This window comes from Panthera tigris, chromosome C1, assembly GCF_018350195.1.
Source record: "Panthera tigris isolate Pti1 chromosome C1, P.tigris_Pti1_mat1.1, whole genome shotgun sequence".
Classification (NCBI taxonomy): domain Eukaryota; kingdom Metazoa; phylum Chordata; class Mammalia; order Carnivora; family Felidae; genus Panthera; species Panthera tigris.
This window is the reverse complement of record NC_056667.1, coordinates 23513558-23538522: the sequence shown is the minus strand read 5'-3', so window position 1 is coordinate 23538522 and position 24965 is coordinate 23513558. Positions and strand designations below refer to the sequence as shown.

General features: G+C 43.1%; 1 protein-coding gene across 3 annotated transcripts in view; it reads right to left on the bottom strand.

Moving 5' to 3' along the window:
- The window catches only part of ZCCHC17 (zinc finger CCHC-type containing 17), a 61200-nt gene that overhangs the window by 16280 nt on the left and 19955 nt on the right, over nucleotides 1–24965 (bottom strand). For all 3 annotated transcript variants that reach the window (XM_015542207.2, XM_015542208.2, XM_015542209.2), the window contains 4 exons: nucleotides 13968–14068; nucleotides 12222–12313; nucleotides 4307–4407; nucleotides 2398–2543 (listed from right to left, as the gene is read on the bottom strand). In XM_015542207.2, the coding sequence (XP_015397693.2) occupies nucleotides 2398–2543; nucleotides 4307–4407; nucleotides 12222–12313; nucleotides 13968–14068 (440 nt within the window). The remainder of the gene's footprint in view (nucleotides 1–2397; nucleotides 2544–4306; nucleotides 4408–12221; nucleotides 12314–13967; nucleotides 14069–24965) is intronic.

Below are 24965 nucleotides of genomic sequence, written 5' to 3'. Positions count from 1 at the left end.
GCTTAATTGACTGAGCTGCCCAGATGGCCCTAGACAGCTGGATTTCCAAATGTGAAGTTCCAAAGAAAAAGTCAGGGACAGAATTACAGATCTAGACAAAAATAAGGATACAAATACTTAATTGGGGATTATTAGCATATAAATAGGATTCAAAACCACAGGATGGGGTGAGATTACCCAGAGAGGAGGTAGAGAATAGAAGAGGGAGTAACAAGACAACCTTGGAGCACCCCATTATTGAGAGTGAAAGCACAGGGCAAAAAAGCATAATAATGAAAAGAATCAAGCAGTGAGGGAAATAAGGAGATGCTTAAAAAAAAAATCAGATGTCTAGACCTAAGCTTGGGAACTTGGAACTAAGAGGTGAAGGGCAAGTAAAATCTCCCTAGGCTGTGAGAGCTGGGAGGGAATGTGCATGTGGCAGAGGCAGCGGGAGAAAGGAGGAGAACTGAATATTTGGAAGGTGCCACCGACAGGACTTGGTGACTGACTAGATGTGGGATGGAAAGGAGAGGAAATTAAATGACACGGTGGTTTCTTTTTGGCAGGTTACTGCTGTCATTAAAACAAGTAATACAAGGGGCGCCTGGGTGGCTCAGTCGGCTGAGCGTCCGACTTTGGCTCAGGTCACGATCTTGCAGTTCGTGGGTTCGAGCCCCGCGTCGGGCTCTGTGCTGACAGCTCAGAGCCTGGAGCCTGTTTCAGATTCTGTGTCTCCCTCTCTCTCTGCCCATCCCCCACTTGTGTTTTCTCTCTCTCTCTCTCTCTCTCTCTCTCTCTCTCAAAAATAAAATAAAACAGGGGCGCTTGGGTGGCTCGGTCGGTTAAGCGTCCGACTTCGGCTCAGGTCACGATCTTGCAGTTCGTGGGTTCGAGCCCCGCGTCGGGCTCTGTGCTGACAGCTCAGAGCCTGGAGCCTGTTTCAGATTCTGAGTCTCCCTCTCTCTCTGACTCTCCCCTGTTCATGCTCTGTCTCTGTCTCAAAAATAAATAAAAACGTTAAAAAAAAAAAATTAAAAAAAAAAAAACAAGTAATACAAGATGGAAGGACAGAAATAAGGGATTTGGGTTCTTTCTATAGTGGTGGGTCGTGTGTGTGTGTGTGTGTGTGTGTGCGCGCGCGCGTGTGTGTAGGGAGGAGGGCCAAAGAAGAATGTTAGTCATGACAGCCAACATTAATTGAGCACCTGTCAGTGCTATCTATCTATTTTGGAGAGCTGGGGCATCCGTTTGCAAAGAACACTGTCATCAAGGAGCACAAAAATCCTACGTTGAAAATTAAGGAAGTGAAGTTAGCCCAAAGCCAAACAGGTGGTATGCAGCACAGAGGGCCTCAAACCTGGGTCGGATGGATTCCGAGCCCAATTTTGAGGTACCCATGGGATAGTAGTTAGGGATGCAGGAGTCATCAAGGCAGTTAAAGTCTTAGGAGGGATGTGATCACTCATGGAGAAAATATGCAGGTCAGTGAATTATATTATCCATACACTTGACTAACTCTTACAATGGTACAATAGACCTTTTCCTCATCTACAAAAAGGAAGTAATACCTAATTTGTAAGTAATGCCACTGAAGGCAGTTTTTGTATTCCTAGGGTTGTATTACCTGGAACAAAAAGACCACTCCACAAAAGCTTGCTGAAGTTGTGAAAAACCAAAACCAAAACCAAAACCAAAACCAAAACCAAAACCAAAACCCAATAACTGGCCACAATTAGAAAATTATTAAACAATATGAGAACAACTATTTCCTGACCAAATTACAGCATAGTTTTTTTTCGTTCCCTCTCTGTGTGGCATGCGACAAATGAACTGGTTCTTCCTGCACCACAATAGTGTCTGTTTTATGAATTGTTCTGTGACAAGTAGTACATGGGAGACAGAACTCAGTGAGACAGGACCTCTTACCTACTACTGAAAGGTTAAGTAGATCTGGAAAGACAATGTGATACAATGTATCAAGAGCCTCAAGGCCTTAACTCAGTAATCTTATTTAGGAATTCATCCAAAGAAAACATTAAGAGATGTGGCCAAAGGTTTAGGTTAGAAGTAATAAAATATCCAACCACAGAAAAATTATTAAATAAGCCATCATACAGACATAGGGTAGAGCATCATATGTGGCTCTCAAATCAAGTTTTTGAAGAACACTTAAAAATACGAGAAAATGATTTTGATAAATATAATGAAAAAAGTAGAATATAAACTAGACTGAGTACGACCATCATTCTGAGTTTAAATGTAGATGTAGCTATCTATTTATCATTACCCAGCAAAAAGATTACAGGAGATCATAATATTCTTTGTTTTTCGGGATTTCTAAAATTTCTGCAGAAGGTACATTTTCATTTTACAACTCAAAAATGTATGGTAAATAAAATTAAAGACAGCACTCACCTTCTTTCTTTTTCTAGAAGAATTCCTTGTGGGGTCAGGCTTCTCAAACTCTGCTGACTTTGCCTCTTCCTTCTCCTCTTCTTCATCTGGTATCAGAGAATATTTGGTCCCTCCTGGTTGCATAAAACAATCCTTTGCAAAGTGGCCTGCAGAGGAGAGGCAGAAGAGGTAAGGAGGGGAGAAGGAGCCTCTCTGCTCAGCATGTGGACCTTCCCCAGAGGCTCCTGAAAGGGGCTAGCTGGTCCAGGAGGTATGACTGAATTCGCTCAGAGCAGCTTCTGGGTTAAGAGCAGATTTTTCTGGCACCTCAAGATGGCATTGCTCACGCAGCCAGAGTCAGGCCAGCATCTGGTCCTAGAGCCGGGGGAACCACTGGCACTCCTGTGGACGTGGCAAAGGAGATGAGGAAGCAGGTCTGTGCTTCCTTCCACTAGCAATGGGGCTTAGTTATTTTTGAAGATCTATTTGGAACTTACTCCTGACATCCAAAGGCTGCTCCAGAGAGAATGCTTAGCAGAGGGAGCTGAGTGGCAGGCCAAGCCCTGCAGGAAGACAGCTCTTAGGCAGCCGGCAGGAAGGTGGCATTCGCCTCCGAGCTAACACACTGAGACAGGCAGTCACCTGGGGGCACTCAACATCCAGACGGTCAGGTCTGGCAAGGGCCTTAGAGATCATCAAGTCCAACACCGCATGTGCAGAGGATATGAAGGCCCAGAGTAGAGAAGTAGCTCAATGTCACAAAGAGAGCAGCGGAGCTAAAAGTTACCCCAGGTTCCTGCCTCCCTGCGCTGTGCTCTTCTGGCTGCACCAAGACCGACCACCTTGGGTCTCTGCTGACTGGGCCCAATTCTGCATGTTATATTCTCTGCCCCACGTAACACCTGGAGGACGCAAGCCGAAGGTAAGAGAACCCCACTCCCCGGAGCCTAATGTGCTGTCAGGGGGCCCTTTAACAGCTGCCACGGAGCTGGTTTTGTCCAAGCCTGCTACAGACCCTGTTTCGGGGGCACAGATGATCCCATGAGATCATCAAAAAGCTCTGTGTCAACTACTTTGCAACTCTGAATCCAGAAGCTGGATGGTGTCTCCAAGGGGAATACAGCATTAAGTTTTCCAAATATCTGGACTGTTCCCACAATCCCCCTGAGGAGGTATTCTTTCAATTTTATTTTTCCCTTCCTCCCTCTACATTAATGGTAAGCAGGGGCTTAAACCCCACCACAACAATCGGGGCACAAATCTGCTATAGAAAATTCAAGAGAGAAGGGTAAAAGGAAGGCAAGGGAGATGGGGTGACAAATTGAGGTCACTCTGAAATGAGACGCTGGCAGTCCCTCTCATGATAGCTCCGGAGAGGGAAGTCAGGCTGAGTGAGCTCTTTAACACCCGAGTAAGACTAGAAGAAACCTGAGGAGGCAGCTTCAAGGAAGAGGCCAGCCTGTGTTCTTTATTACTCAAAGGGTACTGTATTTGGAACTCTGAAGTTAAAGAGATAAAGAGGGGAGCAAGAAAGGGTTTGACTTGGATCCTTGAGGAATGTATTTCCAAGTCACTTCGTTTCTGCAGAATAATAATGGTCCTTGGAGGTAAAACTTTACGGTGCTCACCATAATCCAACACTCTCCCCCCTCCTGGCATAGTACATGGGGACCTTGCCTGGACAGGGCATCAGCCGTGAAGAGGGGGAGCGGGGTGACAGTATGGTATTCAGCGGGGCCAGCATTCCGAAAAGGAAACAGGAAGAGCGCGAACTCTGGTGAGAGTCTAGTAGGAATAAGAGCAGGAGCAGGTGAGGCCATCGCCAGACTAAAAAGCAGGGTGAGCCACACGCAAACCAGGCGGCCTCCCGCATCCAGCAAGGGGCCATCACAAGGAGAGGAGGACTGGCACGGCAGAGGCTTCACCTTACCTTTACAGCCACACTTCTTGCAGGTGGTGTTCAGGACAGCCTCGAGGGTGATCTTCTGCCCAGTGTAATCCTGGAAGGACCGCCTCCGCCTCTCTTCCTGCCTGTAACGAAAAGGACACTGACTGACGGCCCTCTTAAGAGATGTGCCAGAGATACTAGAAGGTAATGCCGTATACTGGTTTTTTGTTTTGTTTTTTGGCAGGTAGAAGGAAAAAAGAAGGAAAAGCGTCGTGCATGAGGAGACAAGCAGTGAAAGCAGCGCCATGAAACAGATGATTTTTTTCATTCAGGACAGGCTCTGAATTAATAATTATGAACGAGACAACTTCAGCTCACCGAAGCACAGAGGATAAAGCTGTAATTACTCACCTCACTAAGCCCCCTATAACCCTGACAAGGTCACTCCTGGGGTTTAAAAGACCTCCAAAGGCTTCCTAAAAAATCAGGTCCAAATCCCTTACTTTGGTGCTTGAGGCCTTTCCCAGTCTGGCTCTAACCTGCTTCTCTGGCCCCATCTTTACTTGTACGAGATGCTCTAGCCAAACAGGTTTAGTTTGCCTTCTCCAGATGGTTCGCTGCCCTCACCTGGGCAGTTCCCTCCCCCTGGAATGCTGCCTCCCCTCTCTCCTCCCACCTCACCACCCCCAAACATCTCAAGGCTCAGTCAATGACCATCTCTCCTTCTATCAGGTCTTCTCCCGAGCCCTCAGCCAGGATTCATCTCTTTGTTCACATTCCTGTAGCGCTTCTTAAAAGTTCTAAAGGTACTACTAAGGTATATGTGCAAAAAAGGCGTTCATAAGCATACAGCTTGACCGGCTTTCACGATCTGAACACACCTAGGAAACCAGGATTCAGACAAGGAAACAGAACGTGGCCAGCCCTCCAAAGCCCCGCTAGTCACCATGCCTCCCCCAAGGGTAACCGCTACTCTCATTTCTAACAGCACAGTTTCATGGATTTTTGTAAATTATGTGAAGGGAATCCTAGAGTACGGACGCTTCTCTGTTTGGCTTCTTTCACTGGTTTGGGAGATTCATCTGTATTGCTGTGTGCACTTATGCATCACCAATTCTCGCTGCTGCAAAGTATTTAGCTGTCGAGAGGTATCTGAGTAGTCTCTATCAGGAACAGTGCTTCTGTGAACTTTCTAGGACGTCTTTCAGTGAACAGATATATACGCAGTTCTGTTGGGAAATGCCTACTTCCAGGGAGCAGAGGAACAGTATACTGGGCTGTAGGGCATCAGCTGTAGCAGACGCTGCCGGCCGGTTTTCCGTGGCGCTTACCAATTACACTCCTACCAGCTGCCATGGCTTTCTTTGACCTTTACTGTAACACACAGTACCTGCACAGAGTGGGCACTCAGGAATGTTCGATCGCAGAGCGTTACCCTCGATCACTCTTTCTTTCAAACTCAAACTGTAGTCAAACACACTTCACTCCCAGCGCACATCACACTTTATAGCCCGATCCCCTGACGTTTCTTCTCTGGACTGTGAGCCCTTTCTACAACACCTTACTTGTCTTTGTTCTCCCAGCACCTTAGCCCAAGGCTTAGCAAGCGACCACATCAATGAGTGAATGCTGAAATTTCTGTGGTCTTGACCCCAAATGTTTTTTCTTTACCTAAACCTCTTTAACTTTGAACACTGACTTCACCTAAGCTTTTCCAACTATTCTCCAGGTCTCTAGAGAGTCCAGCAAAACCAGAAATATTTTGCCAAAAACGCCCCCTCACCCAGTGAAATGCAGGATGACCATATCAAAGCAGAACAAAACTGCCCACCTCACATATTTTAGTTCACAGTTTCATGGGATACGCAGGCTCAAGAGAGGAAACAGAAAAGACCGAGATACTCCGTATTCTGTCCTGGTCATTCTTCAGTTCAGCTCCCACACATCTTCTCTAACATGTTCCCTGCTACCACAGGCAGAGTTAATGACTCTTCTGTGCTCCCACACCGGTTTACTCCCTGAGCATTTTGTTACATTTGTTTACATTTTGGCTCACCCTCCTACCCCGAGCAGGACTTCAAAGATAAAGTCCATGTCTTACTTTTCCCGATATCTGAACAGCAAGCATGTTCTCTAGCATACCGCTGTCCCACAGAATGCAATGAAGGACAAGTTCTCCAAGTTTATGTCTGTACTGCTGACTAATATTTATATCTGTGGCCACTGAGCACTTAAAATGTGGTTAGTGTAACTGACAAATTAGATACTAAATTTTATTTAATTTTAATTTACATTTAAATAACCATACGTAACTTAGTGGCTACCTAGTGGGACAGTGCAGACAAGCGTCATAAGTTCTGAAAATGTCTGCTCAAATCCCCAGCTTTTGTCCTAGGATAATCTTAAAGAATAGGGGGTCACTGTCTAGCATGGGTCATGGGAGAGGGTCCTTTCAAAGAGTAAAGCTTGAGTTACAGAAACCAAGGTGAGGGGACACCTGGCTGGCTTAGTGGGTGGAGCATGTGACTCTTGAGCTCGGGGTTGTGAGTTCAAGCCCCATGCTGGGTGTGGGGATTACTTAAAAAAATAAAATCTTTAAAAAAACAAAAACAAAAACGGGTGCCCGGGTGGCTCAGTTGGTTGAGCGTCATGACTTCGGTCATGATCTCACGGTTCGTAAGTTTGAGCCCCACATCAAGATCTCTACGCAGATCTCCATGCAAGATCTCAGCACAGAGCCCGCTTTGGAAGCTCTGCCTCCCCTGCCCTTCCCCCCTCACACTTTCTGTCTCAAAAATGGATAAACACTTATTTAAAAAAAAAAAAAAAAAAAGGTGAGGTGAGTAGAGAGAGAAATGGGAGTTACTTGTCAAGAGGCATAAAGTTTCAGTTAAACAAGATGAACTAAGTTCTAGAGCCCTGCTGTACAACACCGTACCTAGTAAACAATACCATAAGTACACTTAAGATTTTGTTAAGAGGGTAGATCTCATGGTAAGTATTCTTCCCACAATAAAACTCATTTTTCTTAAAAACCAGGGCAGGATCTTGGGGACATAACTTGAGAAAGTCACACACTTCATGGCGTTCAGATGTCCTTATCTGCGGAGCTGAGTTTCAAGTGACTATGAGCTGCAGCTTAAAAAAATCCTCATAATCAATTCCAATATTCTGTGGGTCCTAACATACTACAAGCCAAACGTAAGTCCCACTTAATACTCAATTCAACAAACGTGTCATTTACCACATCTCCCTTTCTGTGCTGTCACCGCGCTGCTTTAGGCTTCTAACTACATCACATCTAAATAGTAATAATCCCCTCACGGGTCTCCCTGCCTCCAAGTTTCCTCCTCCAATCCATCCAGTGCACATAGTTGAATTAAACTTTCTTTTTTTCAGTTCAACTATTAAGTAGGCATCAGTGCGAGTACTAGGGATATGAGTAAGTACGTTAAAATGACAGAACATGGTCCTTCTCCTCAAGGAGCTAACAGACTAGCAGCAGAGGGAGACATACACACGGGTAACTACAGTGGTGAACCATAAATACTCTTTTTTTTTTTTTTAAGTTTATTTATTTATTTTGAGAGAGAGAGAGAGAAAGCATGAGCGGAGGGGCAGAGAGAGAGGGAGAGAGAGAGAGAATCTCAAGTAGGTTCTGCACGGTCAGCGCGGAGCCCCAGGCGGGGCTCAAACTCACAAACCGTGTGATCACGACCTGAGCCAAAATCAAGAGTCAGATGCTTAACAGACTGACCCACCCAGTTGTCCCCCATAAATACTCCTCTAAAAGACTATGCTATACTGGCTAAACCTACCTGGAAACTGTCTTTCACCCTTTCCATTTACAGATTCACTTTAACACTCTGGGACTGAAGGGACGAAATGTAAGACATATATTGATGAAAAACAAAAGGCAGCTGACAGACTGGGTGGCTGGAGACAGCATGAGCATACTGAGCATAAGAAGGCAAGGTCAGAGAATGGGACATGAGGGGAGATTAATCTGATCAGGTGCCTCTACTCCTCCTCAAAGGCTTTAAGAAAATTAATACTACTCTTTGGCTGATAGTCAAGTCAAAGCTCTCTACAATCTGACCCCAACATACCTTTCAAGCCCTACATTCTAGACCTTGACCACACCCCCCTCTTTTTTTTTAATTTACATCCAAATTAGTTAGCATATAGTGCAACAATGATTTCAGGAGTAGATTCCTTAGTGCCCCTCACCCATTTAGCCCATCCCCCCTCCCACAATCCCTCCAGTAACCCTCTGTTTGTTCTCCATATTTGAGAGTCTCTTTGTCCCCCTCTGCTTCTATATTATTTTTGCTTCCCTTATGTTCATCTGTTCTGTGTCTTAAAGTCCTCATATGAGTAAAGTCATATGACATTTGTCTTTCTCTGACTAATTTCGCTTAGCATAATACACTCTAGTTCCATCCATGTAGTTGCAAATGGCAAGATTTCATTCTTTTTGATTGCTGAGTAATACTCCATTTGTGTGTGTGTGTGTGTGTGTCTGTGTATCACATATATCCATATATATCCACATATATCCATCAATGCACATTTGGACTCTTTCCATACTTTGGCCATTGTTGACAGTGCTGCTATAAACATTGGGGTGCACGTGTCCCTTCGAAACAGCACACCTGTATCCCATGGATAAATGCCTAGTAGTGCAATTGCTGGGTCATAGGGTAGTTCTATTTTTAATTTTTTGAGGAACCTCCATACTGCTTCCAGAGTGGCTGGACCCCCCTCTTTTCTTAAACAAGACTCCTAAATGTGCCCTGTGTTTTCCTGTCTCATGCCTTTCCTTAACCTCTTTCTTCTATATGGAATAGCACTCCCTTCCCTGCTGCCTGACAAAATTGTATCCATTCTTCTAGACCTAGCTCAAATGCAACCTCTCTTCTAACCATCAGGGACTGAAACTAACTTGTCCTCTTTAAGCTAATTCCTAGAATTCTTCCTTTAATCCATTCTTTTGGCATTTATCCCACTTGCCTTCTATTAAAGTTATTTGCATAATGATATCATTACACTAGGCCCTAAGGCCCTTAGGCAGAAACCTGGGTATTGCCACTGCACCTAATGTAGAACACGAACCTCTAAGATAATTGTTGAATAAATGAGTAAAAGAAAGCCCCAGCTAAATGAGCGATACGCATCAGGCACAATGGGAGATAAGAAAGAGGTGCAACCCCTGTTCTCCTGGGTCTTACATATTCTTTCAAAAGAAAAGGTGTGCTAACCACAGAGAAAAATGAGATCTTTGAAAACAATAACTACAATGGGGTGCCTGGGTGGCTCAGGCACTTGAGTGGCGGACGTCAGCTCAGGTCATGATCTCACGGCTTGTGAGTTCGAGCCCTGCATTGGGCTCTGTGCTGTCAGCTCAGAGCCTGGAGCCTACTTTAGATTCTGTGTCTCCCTCTCTCTCTGTCCTTTCCCTGCTCTCACTCTGTCTCTGTCTCAAAAATAAAGATTAAACAAGATTAAAGAGGGGTGCCTGGGTGGCTCAGTCCATTGAGCATCTGACTTTGGCTCAGGTCATGATCTCTTTCATGAGTTCGAGCCCCACATCAGGTTCTGTGCTGACAGTGCAGAGCCTGGGGCCTGCTTCGGATTCTGTCTCCCTCTCTCTCTGCCCTTACTCTGCTCACACTCTATCTCTCTCTCTTTCTCAAAAATAAATAAACATTAAAAAAAAATTTAAAAAAACCCCAATAACTACAAGTAGCCACCATCCGTTAAGTTTCTACTGTAAACTAGATGCTAATCTGGCTCTTTACAACAAACAAGACTGTATCGAGATCATTCCATCATTTCTGAGATGTAGGTATCATTCTCTCCAACTGATAGTGAAGAAGCTGAGGTTCAGAGACTCAAGGTGGTCTGTTCAAGGCCATACATCAGCTTGTAGCAGAACTAGGACTCTTTCTGCTTTACGTAGAACTCTAAAACCTCTTATCATTCCACTATACCATGCTTCTTTCCTGGATGCAACTCTAGAAATAGTTTACAAGTTACTGTTCAGCCACTTGGTTATTACTAGAAATAGCCTACACACAGAAACATGGACACCCCCAAAACAAAGTAAATGCCAAACTTAAAATAACCTTACTGAGCTCTGAGTTATAAAACATTTCTACTGTAACCGAAAAGTATTCTGTCAATAATCAGACTTACAAATGTCAATATTTGGAGACAAAACGATAGAAATATGGAAAAACTCTTAAGTCACATGCAACAGCTAGAAGCATCATGTGTCAAAAACAAGCATTAGCCTTAATGTCAAGGAAACCTAGACTCAGGTCCTTGACCCACTATAATTTGCTACTAACCACAGGCAAATTATTTATCACCAAGCATTAAGTTCAAAGTTAGGAATCCAGGGGCACCAGGCTGGCTCAGTCAATGGAGCATGTGACTCTTGATCTCAGGGTTGTAAGTTCAAGCCCCACAATAGGTGTGGAGATTGCTTAAAAATAAAATCTTCAAAAAAAAAACAACCTCCCCCCGCCCCAACTAGGAATAAAAAGTAAAATGAAGATAATACACATTTGGAGGTTATTATGAGAATCAGATACACAAATGTATGTAAACTGCCTTGCATAATGCCCGGCACATAGTATGTATCCAATAAAAATCAATTCCTTCCCTTTTAGGTAAAATTCTTATGTATCCAAACTGATTTTGCTTATGGGACGTGTGGGTGGGTGGCTCAGTTGGTTAAGCATCTGACTTCAGCTCAGGTCATGATCTCATAGTTCGTGAGTTCAAGCCCCACATGGGGCTCTGTGCGGACAGCTTAGAGCGTGGAGCCTGCTTCAGATTCTGTGTCTCCCTCTCTTTCTGCCCCTCCCCCACTCGTGCTCTGTGTGTGTCTCTCCCTCCAAAATAAACATCAAACTGATTTTGCTTAGAACTATAAACACAGGTTTCCAAACTTTTCCCCACCAAGATCCCACACATTTATTTTTTTATTTTTTAAATTAATCAATAACATAATTCCACTGAGAGCACCCGATTAGCCTGAGATAAACAATTTGCTATTTTAACAATATCAAAAGCAATAAAATAATGTTTGTTTGTTTTTTTTCTTTAGAGAGAGCGTGTGTGCAAGTGAGGTAGAGGGGCAGAGGAAGAGAGAGAGAGAATCCCAAGTAGGCGCCAAGATCAGCACAGAGCCTGATGCAGGGCTCGATCCCACAACCCTAGGATCAGGACCTGAGCCAAAATCAAGAGTCAGACATTCAACCAACTGAACCACCCAGGTGCTCTAACGTATGGTTAACCTGAAGGTAAATGCATGATTTGGCTGGCTTTCTGAAATGCTGGAAACAGTTCATAAACCCTTCAGGGAACCTTAGGGAACTAGGAACCTCTAATCAGAAATCCCACTGGCATATATTCAGAAAAGACTTTGAGACAGATAGCAAATTCCCTTGTATCACCAGACATTAGCCTACATGGATAGCAAATGTTCCATTTCTAAATGAAAGGTCCGAAGAGCCAAAAAAACTAAGATGTGGTGTTCAGAACACAGTTATCCCAAGATGTGTTGCTTTTAGATTACCCTACCCTCCCACATGGTCTCTGTCTTCTTTGAGCCCCAGTGCTAGGAGACAAGGAACAGGTGCTTCATGAATGCTTGTTGGCTGACTGGTTAAAGGGCTAATGCAGAAAGAATAAGGGGAAGGAAACAAAACCACTGATGGAGCACTTCTGTGCTAGGAGCTTGGCATGTTAGCATTCCATCCTAGAACTCTACACAGCACAGTGTGACCTACACTTTAGACCTCTAAATCCAAATATCACCAAGGCTACTTAACTCCTCAATATCAGAGACTATGTATGGTAGAGTTCCCAGGTCAGTCTGATTCACTACAGCATTCTTTAGTTTGAGAAGTAGAAGGATTTTAGCCTTTCCAAACCTTTTACCTACTCAATGATAACGTTGTTGGGGTCAAGGTCTTTCCCAGTCCCTTGGTTGACGACTTTCATGGAGAGGGATACTTTTATCCTATCATTTTTCATCTGTAAAAGACAAAAGGCAAAGTCACCAAAAGTTAAGAGTACATCATTTAGACTGCTGATCTACAATTATCTAACTAAGAATCAAAGCTTTTATCATCATAACAAACACTGAGCTCCTCTAATGGTTGAGGTCCTGTACTAGGAACACTGGGAGTACTAATGAGAATAAATAGATCTTGTGGCAGAATAACTGTAGGAAATAGTTTTTACCTTATTTTTGTTCCTCTGGGGAGGAAAGACAGAAATGGCTGCTCAGAAATTCAAGGCCTGTGGAGGTAGCCAGGCAGAAAAATAAAAGCCATTTTTCAGGTTCAGCATAATGATTAGTTCAGACATCCATGAGCGCAGAATGGGTTTCTGAAACATTCCAGACTAGACTAGATCCTCCTTTGGACTTGGTCTAGAGCATCTTTCTTTTCTTCCTTTCTTTCTTTCTTTGTTTCTTTGTTTCTTTGTTTCTTTCTTTCTTTGTTTCTTTCTTGTTTAAAAATTTTTATTTATTGATTTTTAGAGCATTTTTAAACAGGAAGGTGATTGTTAGCCATATTGGTCTTCTTTTGCTCCCTCCAACCCTTGCAGCCCTTCTCCATTTCAGGGTCTTTGCATCAGCTGCTCTCCTGGCCTAGAACATGCTTATCCCAGCTTCTCACGTGGCCACGGCCTTTTCCTTTAGGTCTCAGCTCATGTGTCATTTCCTCAGAGAGCCTGTGCCTGACCACTAAATCTACCTCTGACGCTGCCTGAGCCCATTACAGCACTTATTAGAACTTCCAATTAAAAAAAAAAAAGTTTATATTTATTTGAGAGACAGAGAGAGAGAGCACACACATGCAAGAAGGGGAGGGGCGGCGGTGGAACAGAGGATCTGAAGAGGGCTCAGATCCTAAGCCACCCGGGCACCCCTAACTTACAATTATTTTATACATATGCTTGTTCATTTTAATGTTTGTGTCTTCCGGTTACATTCTGTATAAGCTCCATAACAGCTGATGTCACCTAGGTCTGTTTTGCTCTTATATCCCTCAGACTAGTACATGAAAGCACTCAAACATTATTGAATGGCGTCTCTTTCAGCCCTATCTGCCCCGCCGTTCTCCGGTGGGGGTCTCAGCGTCTGATCACATTTCTCCTGTAGGCTGCCCACACCTGCAGCCCACATGCCCTCAAGGGAGTTGCTGTTAACAGGGTCCTTCAGACTTTTCTCACTTCCCTCACACTGCCTGGTGCCAGGTATTAGGATCAATAATGGTCAACTCTGTGTCTGTCCTTGTTTGGGTCCAAACTGAAGTGTACCTGGCAGCTGTTCTCTGAAGTTTGATAAAGACTCGTCCCAGCAATTAAGCTGCCTTCTCTCTCTTTGGTTCTTTTCTTTTCTGCTTTTTTTTTTTTCCTTGCCACCGGCCATTTGGATAAACTTCAGGGAGGAAAGTCTTATAAACGTGTACTTATTGCACCACTCTTATTACAGGTTATACCACGTTCCTTCTGAGTTTACAGGACAGTGGGCCAGAAGGTTTCAATTCAGGACAGAATTCAGCGGCAGGATTCAAAAATAAGATCATCAGCCACAGTTAATAACATATACACATTCACCATCTTGCCCCTAGTTTTTCTTCATTCCTTCTCACCACATGAAAGTTGCACAGAACCTTACCTCTCGGCCAATAAGCTTCACCCACACTTTGTCCCCGACATCTACTATCTCAGAGGGCTTATCCACGCGACAGGAGGACATGTGAGTTCGATGGACCAAACCTGGGCATGAGAGGAAATGAAGTAAAGCACAGGGTGTATCTGGTATTTATACTCTAAATAACAAGGTAAGGAGAAAATGGGAGTGGACAATTCATTGCAAAATGTCTGTTAATTTAAAACTTTAAATTAAGACGATGTGGGATCATGTTTTGTAGCTAATCAACAAATATTCTTTTTTTTTTTTTTTTAATTTTTTTTTTTTTCAACGTTTTTAATTTATTTTTGGGACAGAGAGAGACAGAGCATGAACGGGGGAGGGGCAGAGAGAGAGGGAGACACAGAATCGGAAACAGGCTCCAGGCTCCGAGCCATCAGCCCAGAGCCTGACGCGGGGCTCGAACTCACAGACCGCGAGATCGTGGCCTGGCTGAAGTCGGACGCTTAACCGACTGCGCCACCCAGGCGCCCCAACAAATATTCTTTAAAAATAATGCTCAGGGGCGCCTGAGTGGCTCAGTCGGTTAAGCGTCCAACCTCAGCTCAGGTCATGATCTCGAGGTTTTGGAGTTTGAGTCCCACATTGAGCTGTCTGCTGTCAGCACAGAGCCCGCTTTGGATCTTCTGTCCTCTCTCTCTCTGCCCCTCCCTGACTTGCATGCACACACACACACACACACTCCCCGACTTGCATGCACACACGCACACACACACACACTCTCTTTCTCTCTCAAAAATATACATTTTAAAAAATAAATTAAAAAAATAATGCTCAATGTTAGCAAACATGTGATACAATAACCACACTTACACTAGTAAAAACACAAGTCAATGAAAGTCTCTGAAAGCAAGGGCATCAAGATGTTTTTACCTTTGATGCACGAATATCATCATCAGAATTTTTCCAAAAGAAAAAACCCAATAAAGGCAAAAGACCTATGGGTATGGAAAAATACCTGCAGTATTATTATCTAGAAAAGTTTTTAAAAACCTATAAGGCAACCTAAATGATTAGCTTGGTAAACCGTGGTAAATCAACCAAATGGAAAAGTAAGCAGCCATTTAATTTACAATTATGGAAAATAATTATGAGAAATAAGTGAAAAAAGAAAATCTAAACAAGGTGCTGCTTTTAACCTATTAAATTAGCAAAATATTTAGAAAATAACAATACCCACTGGTGAGAGCATAGTCAAGTAAGAAATATTGCTAGGGCTAGTATAAAATTTTAGAAATCATTTAGCAATCACTATCAAGAGTGGTAAAAATATTTAATAAAATTTGTTAAAAGTTAGGGGCACCTGGATGGCTCAGGTGGTTAAGCGTCCAACTTTGGCTCAGGTCCTGATCTCACGGTTTGTGAGTTCAAGCCCTACATCGGGCTCTCTGCTGTTAATGCAGAGCCTGCTTCAGATCCTCTGTCTCCCTCTCTCTCTGCCCCTCTCCCACTCATACGCGAGTGCGCACGTACTCTCTCTCAAAAATAAACATTAAAAAAAATTAAAAGTTAAATAATAGTCATTAAATAATTTAATAAAATATTTGTAATAGTTATCCTTTTCCTGTCTGTCCAAACTCCTTTCCTGGGAGAACCACCTTCCCTATTTTCTTTTTTTTTTCTGTTAGACAATTTCAGATTTTTAAAAAGTTTTTATTTATTTATAATCTCTACACCCAATGTGGGGCTGGAACTCATGCCTCTGAGATCAACCTCAGATTTTTATGGAAAAAGTTATTAAAGCATTAATCAACATCACCTTCCCTGCTTTCTAAAATAAATCTGGTCAGTTCATGTGATTTGGTTGAAGCTGACACAACACCCAACTATGGACACATGACACAAGCTTAGTCAATCAAGATGCCTCACCCAGCTAGCCACAGTAATTGATTGGCTCAGGGATAGACATGAGACATTAGCTAAATCAATTCATCCTTTTCAAGATGTTGGGATTACGAACTACAAAAATTTACCAATGCCCATATTAACCACCAGGTGGCAAGATGTGACCAAAGGTAAGAGACCAAGCCCTCAGGGTGTAATCTCAGCACCTGATAGAGCCCTAAGGAAGCCAGATTTATCCTGCACATCCCAATGGGAAGAGTCAAAACATTTCTCAACTGTTTCTGTCCCTTGCAACCAAGAGTTCTGACTAAATTAATTTGACCCATAATCACTTCTGGGAATCTGTCCAAAGGAAGTAATCATATACACAGAAAAAGTGATATGCATCAGGAAAAGTGACATACATAAAAATACTCATGTATTTGTAAGACAAAAAAATTAGAAACAATCTAATATTCAACAACAGAGCAATGGTTAAGTCAACTGTGGTACAGCCATTGAATGGTCCATTAAAAATGTTGCTCAAAAGATGATGTAAAAATATATCCATAATTCATTCTTTAGTAAGCAAACATCTGATTGCCGACTCTGTGTCAAGCACTGAAAACAACCAGCATTTTCCCATGTAAATAACAAAATACAACACAAAATTGTATACAGTATGACTACAAATGCTTCAAAAAGATTTTAAAAGTCAGAATGATCCAAAATGCTGTAACAACGATTATACTAGTGTACAAGATTACATGTTCATTTTTTTCTTTATTTTCAAGTGTTTCAATAAAGAAAATTGTCTCTATTCTGGGGGAAATAGATACAATATACAATTATTTTGAATGAACATAAATCAGGAATGTAACCTAGAGAAAAAACCGGTAAGTCAAAGAGTTACGTCTAAAATGACTGCCCTTCCTTAAGTTTCCTGGGGGAATTATTAGCCTGTATTCTCTCTCTCAAGCTGTCTTGCACATGTGTGTGCCCACAAAGTCATCGGCACGGCAGGCACACGCCTGTAATTAGAAGCACCTGGCCTCTGCTTAGAGCTCCTACTGGAAGTCCCTGCTTGCTCTGACCACCGTCACTGGGTCTCACCTACCTATGTCGGCTCATTCTGGAGGTTGATAGCCTATGAAGAACTCTGGGGCCTCCAAAATGTGTTATATACATCTCATATGTTCTTATGTTTTTAATTTTAGACACATCACGTAACCTCCAAATCGGATAAAATTTGTGAAGCTGTGTTTTTTTCCCCCATGATGGTGTAATGGGCAGAGCTGCCTAACTGGGAAGTCTAGAGGGGAAATCCAGATGATCTGAAGGAAAGGGAAAGCTTTCCCTTTGACATTTTTTGACTGCAACTGTCCTCTCATGTTAAAATTTACTTCTTTCCTCTGTTAATGAAAGTTATGAAGGAAATTAATGTTGAACCTAATAATACTTGAGATTTTTTTTTTTCCCTTTCCTAAAACAGAAGGTCTGTACCACAAACAAGGAAATAATGGCACTGACCATTTGTCCTCCCCTCTGATCCCAAAGTAGGATATTTTTTGGTCCAGGCATCTCTCCTGGTTCAATAAGGTATTTCTCAAAGTATTAGTAGTGAAAAATTGAAAACAACTTAAAACAATTATGTGGTACATCTGAATGACAGAATAATGTCATTTAAACGTTTACAAAAGTATGTTAAACAATGGAGAAATGTTTAAGGTTCACTAAGTGTAAAAAGCTACAATGTATATATAGACACTATAATCTTAATCTCAGTATGTCAAATTTTATGTACGTGTGACTAATAAAGAAATATACCAAAATGTTAATAGCACCTGTCTCTGTGTGGTAATGGTATCATATAATTCCTTTAAAGTTTTCCCCCTTGGGGCGCCTCGGTGGCTCAGCTGGTTGAGCACCCAATTCTTGATTTCAGCTCAGCTCCTGATCTCACGGTCCATGAGTCTGAGCCCTGCATCGGGCTCTGTGCTGATAGGTGACAGTGATGGTGCAGGGCCTGCTTGTGATTCTCTCTCTTTCTCTGCCCCTCCTCCACCCACATGCACGTGCTCTCTCTCTCTCTCTCTCAAAATAAATAAATAAAATAAACTAACTAAATAAACTTACGGCCCCTGGGTGGCTCAGTCAGTTAAGCATATGACTTTGGCTCAGGTCATGATCTCACCGTTTGTGAGCTCGAGCCCCACATCAGGCTCTCTGCTGTCAGCACAGAACCTGCTTCAGATCCTCTGTCCCCCTCTCTCTGCCCCTCCTCCACTTGCACTCTCTCTCTCAAAAACAAATAAACATTAAAAAATAAAAATAAATAAACTTTAAAAAAAATCCCCCTTAATTTTCTATAGTAAGCATGCAGTATTTTTATTTTTTTAAGTTTATTTTGAGAGAGACAGAGAGAGAGAGAGAGAGAGAGAGAGAGAGAATCTCAAGCAGGCTGTGCACCGTCAGCGTGGAGCCTCGTGTGAGGCTTCAACTCACGAACCATGGGATCACGACCCGAGCCCAAGTCCGACGCTGAACCGACTGAGCTAACCAGGCACCCCAGCGTGCAATATTTTTAATCATAAATATCTTAAAAGCAAAATGAAAAATGATATGTGTACTATGACCAAAATAAAACTATGTCTCATATAGACTCAGACTAAAGAGGAATATAAAAAGCTATGCTAAGGTGCAGGATTTTTATAGTTGAGACATTAATGCTTATGGGGTGAATTAAACAAGGGAAATGGTCTAGCCGTCGGTCTTGAATGCAGATGTCAGGTGGGCAGTTGGATATGTAAGTCTATCAAAGTTCAGAGGATGTGTATGAACTGAAGATACAAATATGTGTAGGAGTCTTCAGCATACAAATGTTTATGTACTAAAATATATTAACCAGATTGTCAACTTAGTGATTGGTACAGGGATAGACACAATTCACCAGTTTATCAATTTACAACAGAGGACATACTTTGTTTATTCCTAGTTCTCATCTCATAAACTACCCACCACTGCTCCAGTATCAAATACCTAAAAAAATAGATAAGTGATTAGAAACTGCTTCAACACAGAATCAGAACAAAAAGGAGATAAATGTTTTAAGATAGGTTTACAGTCCACAAAAGTTTAATGGACTTATCACTTCCTCATAAAAGAATCCATCTCTCTCCAGTTCCTGGCATCAGATTCATTTCTGCCCTAAATAAGGTAAGACAAACACTGCTATCTTTAGATTCTCGGACTTTCTTTTACTATGTTCCAGGCTGACAACCCCCACCTGCTCATATAATCTCCCCCTACATAGAATGATAGTCAATTAGATTTCAGTCTCCTGAGTTATAATTTCATTCCAATCCTTTTTCCCTGGAATCACACCCAAATTATCTTGTCAAAGTCTTGAGTGCTCTCATCTCTCTGGTCACAGATTTATAGCCAAATGCCTGGTATATTTCTATCCATGGCTAATCCCATCCTCTGTGTGGGGGAATCCATCACTAGGTTTCATTCTCAGAAGCCAGTCTACATTCTTGGGAGGTGTTTCACTGCTAACCACATAAGCCACCAACAGCTGGATTAAGTGATATAGTAGAGGGCACCAAATAACACACTTGAGGTCCCCTCACCCTGTGCTGGATACCTCACTATATACAGTATATTCACTTGTTCATTTCCTCCTTAGATCAACCCTGTGACATAGGTTCACATGAGAAGATACTGTAGAAGTATATTGGCCAAGGTCACAAAGCTGGTAAAGAAAGAACTGCAATTCAAATATGAATTTGTGGGGCACCTGGGTAGTAGCTCAGTGGGTTAAGCAGCCGACCCTTGATTTTGGCTCAGGTCATGATCTCACGGTCATGGGATCTCACGGGTCATGAGCCCCGTGTCTGGCTCCGCGATGAGCATGGAGCCTGCTGGGGATTCTCCCTCTCTCTGCTCCTCTCCTGCTCTCACCCGCACACGCACGCGTGCTCTTTCTCTCTCTCTCTCATTTCAAAATGAATAAATAAGCTTAAAAAATAAAAGAACTATGAGTCTGTCAGGTCTTCTATAGCATACTGATATTTCTCCATTTATTATTAATGATCTGTGCTATCTTTTCAATTAAAAAAAAAGAAAGAAAGATGGTCTCATCTACAAGTAGTCGAAACGCATCTACTTCTGCTTTAGCATATGCTCCGAAATGAATAGAAACAAGTATGCTCTGCTTGTCAGTCTACGTGGAAGGGAGTTGTTCGGAAGTAGTCTGTGCCTGGATTTCGGACATGAAGCCATAAATGCCCAAAGGGCATATCAAGTCCATCATCATGTTCAGTAAACCCAACATGACACCTGAACGGAATGAATCCCATCTGAGTAGATGCTGGTAAAAGAAGGGAAAAAAAAAATTCTGACAACTTGGAAAGAACTAGCATCTCAATCACCATATTAAAAAAAAAAAAAAAAAAAGAGTAAGCCTATTATTGTTCCCTTGAAAATATTCTCCCAAATGCATTGTTCAACCTTAATTTCTTTCACAACTTCCACTGGCAATAAAGGAAAGAGGTGAAAAGTACAAACCATTAGAAAACAGCTGCAGCCAAAATCTGTCAAAATAAAAGGTCTCCTTTATCTTTGGGGGATATGAATTCCCCTTCTAGAATTTTCAAATAACTTATCTCCAATCAATGGTTTATGATTATAATGTAAGCCCATAAATTAAAGTGCTTTCATATCCTTTATCTTGTTGGGATCATGAATTCATTCAAATAGTTACAAAACATCCACAATATTACAGGCAACTGTGGATTCAAGGACAAGACATGATCCTGACAGATAAGAAACTCTAAAACAGGCACATCATTCCCATTTCACAGATAAGGAAACTAAGGCTCAAGTCCAAAGCAACTTGAAGTCAAAAGCCAGTAAATGGTGGGGCTGGAACTAGAATTAATGTATTCATTTAATAAAATGTATTGAACAGCCACTATTCCTCAGGTGGATATCTCACAGCTCAGTGGATAACCATAACCTCACTTATATCATTGTGCTACATTGTAATTTGTTCGTATCTCTAGACTACCAACAGTAGGGCAGGAGGGACTATGTTTTCTTATCTCTTATCTCTGTGTTCACATCTAACATAGTGGCCAGGTAATGAAGTCAATAATTATTCGCCACACTGATTTCATTGCGAAAAATATTTGAGCTTCTACCATAAGCAGGACATTTTAAAGTGTAACACTGGGAAGCGCCTGGGTGGCTCAGTTGGTTAAGTGTCCAACTCCTGGTTTTGGCTCAGGTTACGATCTCCCAGTTTGTGAGTTTAGCTCTGTGCTGGGCTCCATGCTGACAGTGTAGGGCCTGCTTGGTGTTCTCTCTCCCTCTCTCCCACACACAATAAATAAACTTAAAAACAAACAAACAAAAAGTATAACGCTGGGGGCGCGTGGCTGGCTCAGTCGGTTAAGCATCCGACTCTTGATTTCAGCTCAGGTCATGATCTCGCAGTTCAGGAGATCGAGCCCCAGGTCAGGCTCCATGCTGACAAGGCTGAGCCTGCTTGGGATTCTCTCTCTGTCCCTCCCCTCCCCTTCAAAAATAAATAAACATTAGGAAAAAATGTTGAACAATCTGATCCCCAAATCTCATGTGCTAGTGGGGCAAAGGATAGTAGAAAAAAAAAGAACGTCATAAAAAGCTGCACTGACACTATGATAGTCGCTAGCCATGTTGCTGTTTTTTTTTTTTAAGTATTTATTCCATTTCACTTTCTTTTTAAAATTTCTTATTTTGAGAGACAGAGAGCGCGGACACGTATGAACAATGGGGGAGGCATGGGAGAGAAAGAATCCCAAGCAGGCTGTGCACAGTCACTGTGGAGCCTGAAGCAGGGCTCGAACTCATGCACCTCTAGATCATGACCTGAGCGGAAGTCAAATGCTTAACTGACTGAGCCACCCAGGTGTCCCATCATGTTGCTGTTTTAAGTTTAAATTTAAATTAATTAAAATAAACAAGGTTAGGGTACCTCGGTGGCTCAGTCAGTTAGGGGTCTGACTTTGGCTCAGGTCATGATGCCGCAGTTCATGAAGTTTGAGCCCCAGGTTGGGCTCTTGTGCTGACAGCTCAGAGCCTGGAGCCTACTTCGGATTCTGTCTCCCTCTCTCTGCCCCCCCCCCCCCCCCGCACTGTCTCTCTCTCTCTCTCTCTCTTAAAAATAAACATTAAAACATTATTTTAAATAAACAAAGTTAAAAGTTAGTGGCTACATTACTGGCCAGCACAGATGTACTAGAATACCAAAATTTATTTGGTGTATGTCCCTGATTCCTCCACAGAACTCCTATAACTCTTGGAATTTCTCCAGTGATACGATGGTCTTTTGTTATTCATAAGCCCCTTCTGATCACAGAAGAGTTTTGCTAAGGAGGTGATTTAGGGTGGGGCTCTAGATGTCTCTGAACGGGGCAAGTCTCCAGAAGATTAAATGATGAGAGGGTTGGGAACACTGGTCTCCAGGAAAGAGGGAGAGGGGCTGAAGAGGCCCAATAAAACTCTTAAAACAAGACTCAGAGAGCTTCCAGGTTAGTGAACATATCAGCTTGTTGGGAGGGTGTTGTGTCAGAGAAGCTTGGAGTACCCCTGCCCCCCACCACCCCCATACCTTGGCCAGGCCTGACTGTATCCTCTATAATAAAACTGGCGAACATAAGAAACAGTGTTTCCCTGAGTCCTGAGAGCTGTTCTAGCAAATGATCAAACTTGAAGAGGGGGTCGTGGGAACCCTTGCTTCACAGCCCACCAATTAGAAGTACAGGTGGCTCAGGACTTACGACTGGCATCTGAAGTAGGGGCAGTCTTGTGAGTCTGAGCCCCTTTAACTTGTGCGATCTGACACACTAACTCCAAGCAGGTAGTGTCAGAATTAAGACACCTGCAGCTGGAATCCAGAGAATTAGCTGGTGTCAGAAAAACACATCGAAACAGATATAGAACATTTCCATCATCACAGATCGTTCTAGCAGGCAACACCATGAGCCAGGGGAAAATCTAGTTTGGATCTGAGTACGAGGAAGGGGTCTTTCAGCTCAGTAGGGACAAAAATTCTGAGAACAGAAGGCTGAGAAAACTCGAGTTAGAGTCTCCCTTCCTGAATCAGAACATTAAAATCTGGAGACCAGAATTATCTTGTAGCTCAGTCCTTTTGGCGTGGGACTTAATGATTTTCTCCTTTTGAGAGCAGGGAAGTTAGAATACAACTGCTGGAATTACGCAGCAAAACCACAGAAAAGCCCAGGATTAGAGACTTCCCGCCTAATTACTTGGCTCCCCGCGCTCTCCCTCTGAGGCTTGTCTCCACCGGCTGTCAGACTGACAGATCCACTTGTAGGCAGGCAGCGACAATGAGAGGCATCCCCTGACAGGGCATGGACACAAGTGAGTTGAAGCCTGACTGCTGGGAGGTGTCAGGCCTTTCGTCTCCACACAGTCCCCAGGGTGCCACATAAATGCTCAAGTGAGTAGGTACTGCAGTGATGGTGAGTACACTGACAAGATCTGTCTTCAGACCAAAAGAGGGTAATGCCTACAAAGATGGGGATGAGTCCTCTCGTTAAATCCCAGACAACACAAAATGAGCAACTTTATTATCCCCTGCTGACTGCTAGCTTGGAAACTATCGGGGAGCCCTTTCTAATTCCACGATGCCATTCATGGCACAGTAGTCTCCAAGGCTAGATGCACGGCTTTATTATCCAAAGATCAGCGGTTGGACTTTTTATTTTTAAGAAAAATTCTGGGTTAAGAAATTGCACAAAGTATAAGTCCCTCTTCGGTGTCCATGTCTCCCCTGGCAAACTGAACCCTCCGGGGGTGACCGTTGTCAACAGTTTGTGGCGCTGCTTCCAGGCTTCCTTCTAAACCTATGCAGTTCAAAAACGACATCGGCACGTGGACACATGCTGTAGAATTTCGGCGGGGCGGGGCACACCATGGAAACTCTGCCGCAGCGTGCGTTTTCATCTTAGCTTGGACATCTTACCATCCCAGGAAAGTGGATGCACCCGTTTCACCAATTCTAAGAGGCATTTCCCTGCCCTCACCTTGGCGTCTCTGAAATCAGAGGGCTTCTTACAACCAGCTCCCAGTCAGGCACTGGTGCCGGGGAGTTGCCATCAACACTTTTCACAGATCCTTTCTGCTAAAATGAAGAAGGCACCAGCATCAAAGTATCAATCTTCTGATCATCTGCATAGTCCACTGCACAGATGTACATCAGGTATCTAAGTCTATACTGCGAACTAAATCCCCTAAGGGGCTGCTGGATCAAAGGGCAAGCACAGTAAAAACGTTAGCGGGAGCGGTGCCTGTGTGGCTCGGTTGGCTGAGCATCTGACTCTTGATTTCGGCTCAGGTCATGATCCCAGGATCCTGGGACGCCCCCTACCCCCTGACCCTCCTGGCTCCATACTCAGCATGGAGCCTGCTTAGGATTCTCTCTCTCTCTCTCTCTCTCTCTCTCTCTCTCTCTCTCTCTCTCTCTCCCCCCTGCCGCTCTCTTCCTACAATTAAAAAAAAAATTGTATACAAAAAACTGTTAATAAGCGTTGCCAAAATCTGTAACAATCTATGTTCCCAACAGTGAGTAAAACTATTGTTGGAAATAGCCATTTCCAAAACTGGGTATTAACAGATTTTTTTAAAAAGTTTTTATTTAGGGGCGCCTGGGTGGCTCAGTCGGTTAAGCGGCCTACTTCGGCTCGGGTCATGATCTCGCGGTCCATGAGTTCGAGCCCCGTGTTGGGCTCTGTGCTGACAGCTCAGAGCCTGGAGCCTGTTTCGGATTCTGTGTCTCCCTCTCTCTGACCCTCCCCTGTTCATGCTCTGTCTCTCCCTGTCTCAAAAATAAATAAAACATTAAAAAAATTTTTTTAAAAATAAAAATAAAAAGTTTTTATTTAAATTCCAGTTAGTTAACATACAGTGTAATGCAATCACTTTAAAAAATATTCGGAAAATTTTAGGGGCGCCTGGGTGGCTCAGAAGCGTCTGACTTCGGCTCAGGTCATAATCTCATGGTCCGTGGGTTCGAGCCCTGCATGGGGCTCTGTGCTGACAGCCCAGAGCCTGGAGCCTGCTTCAAATTCT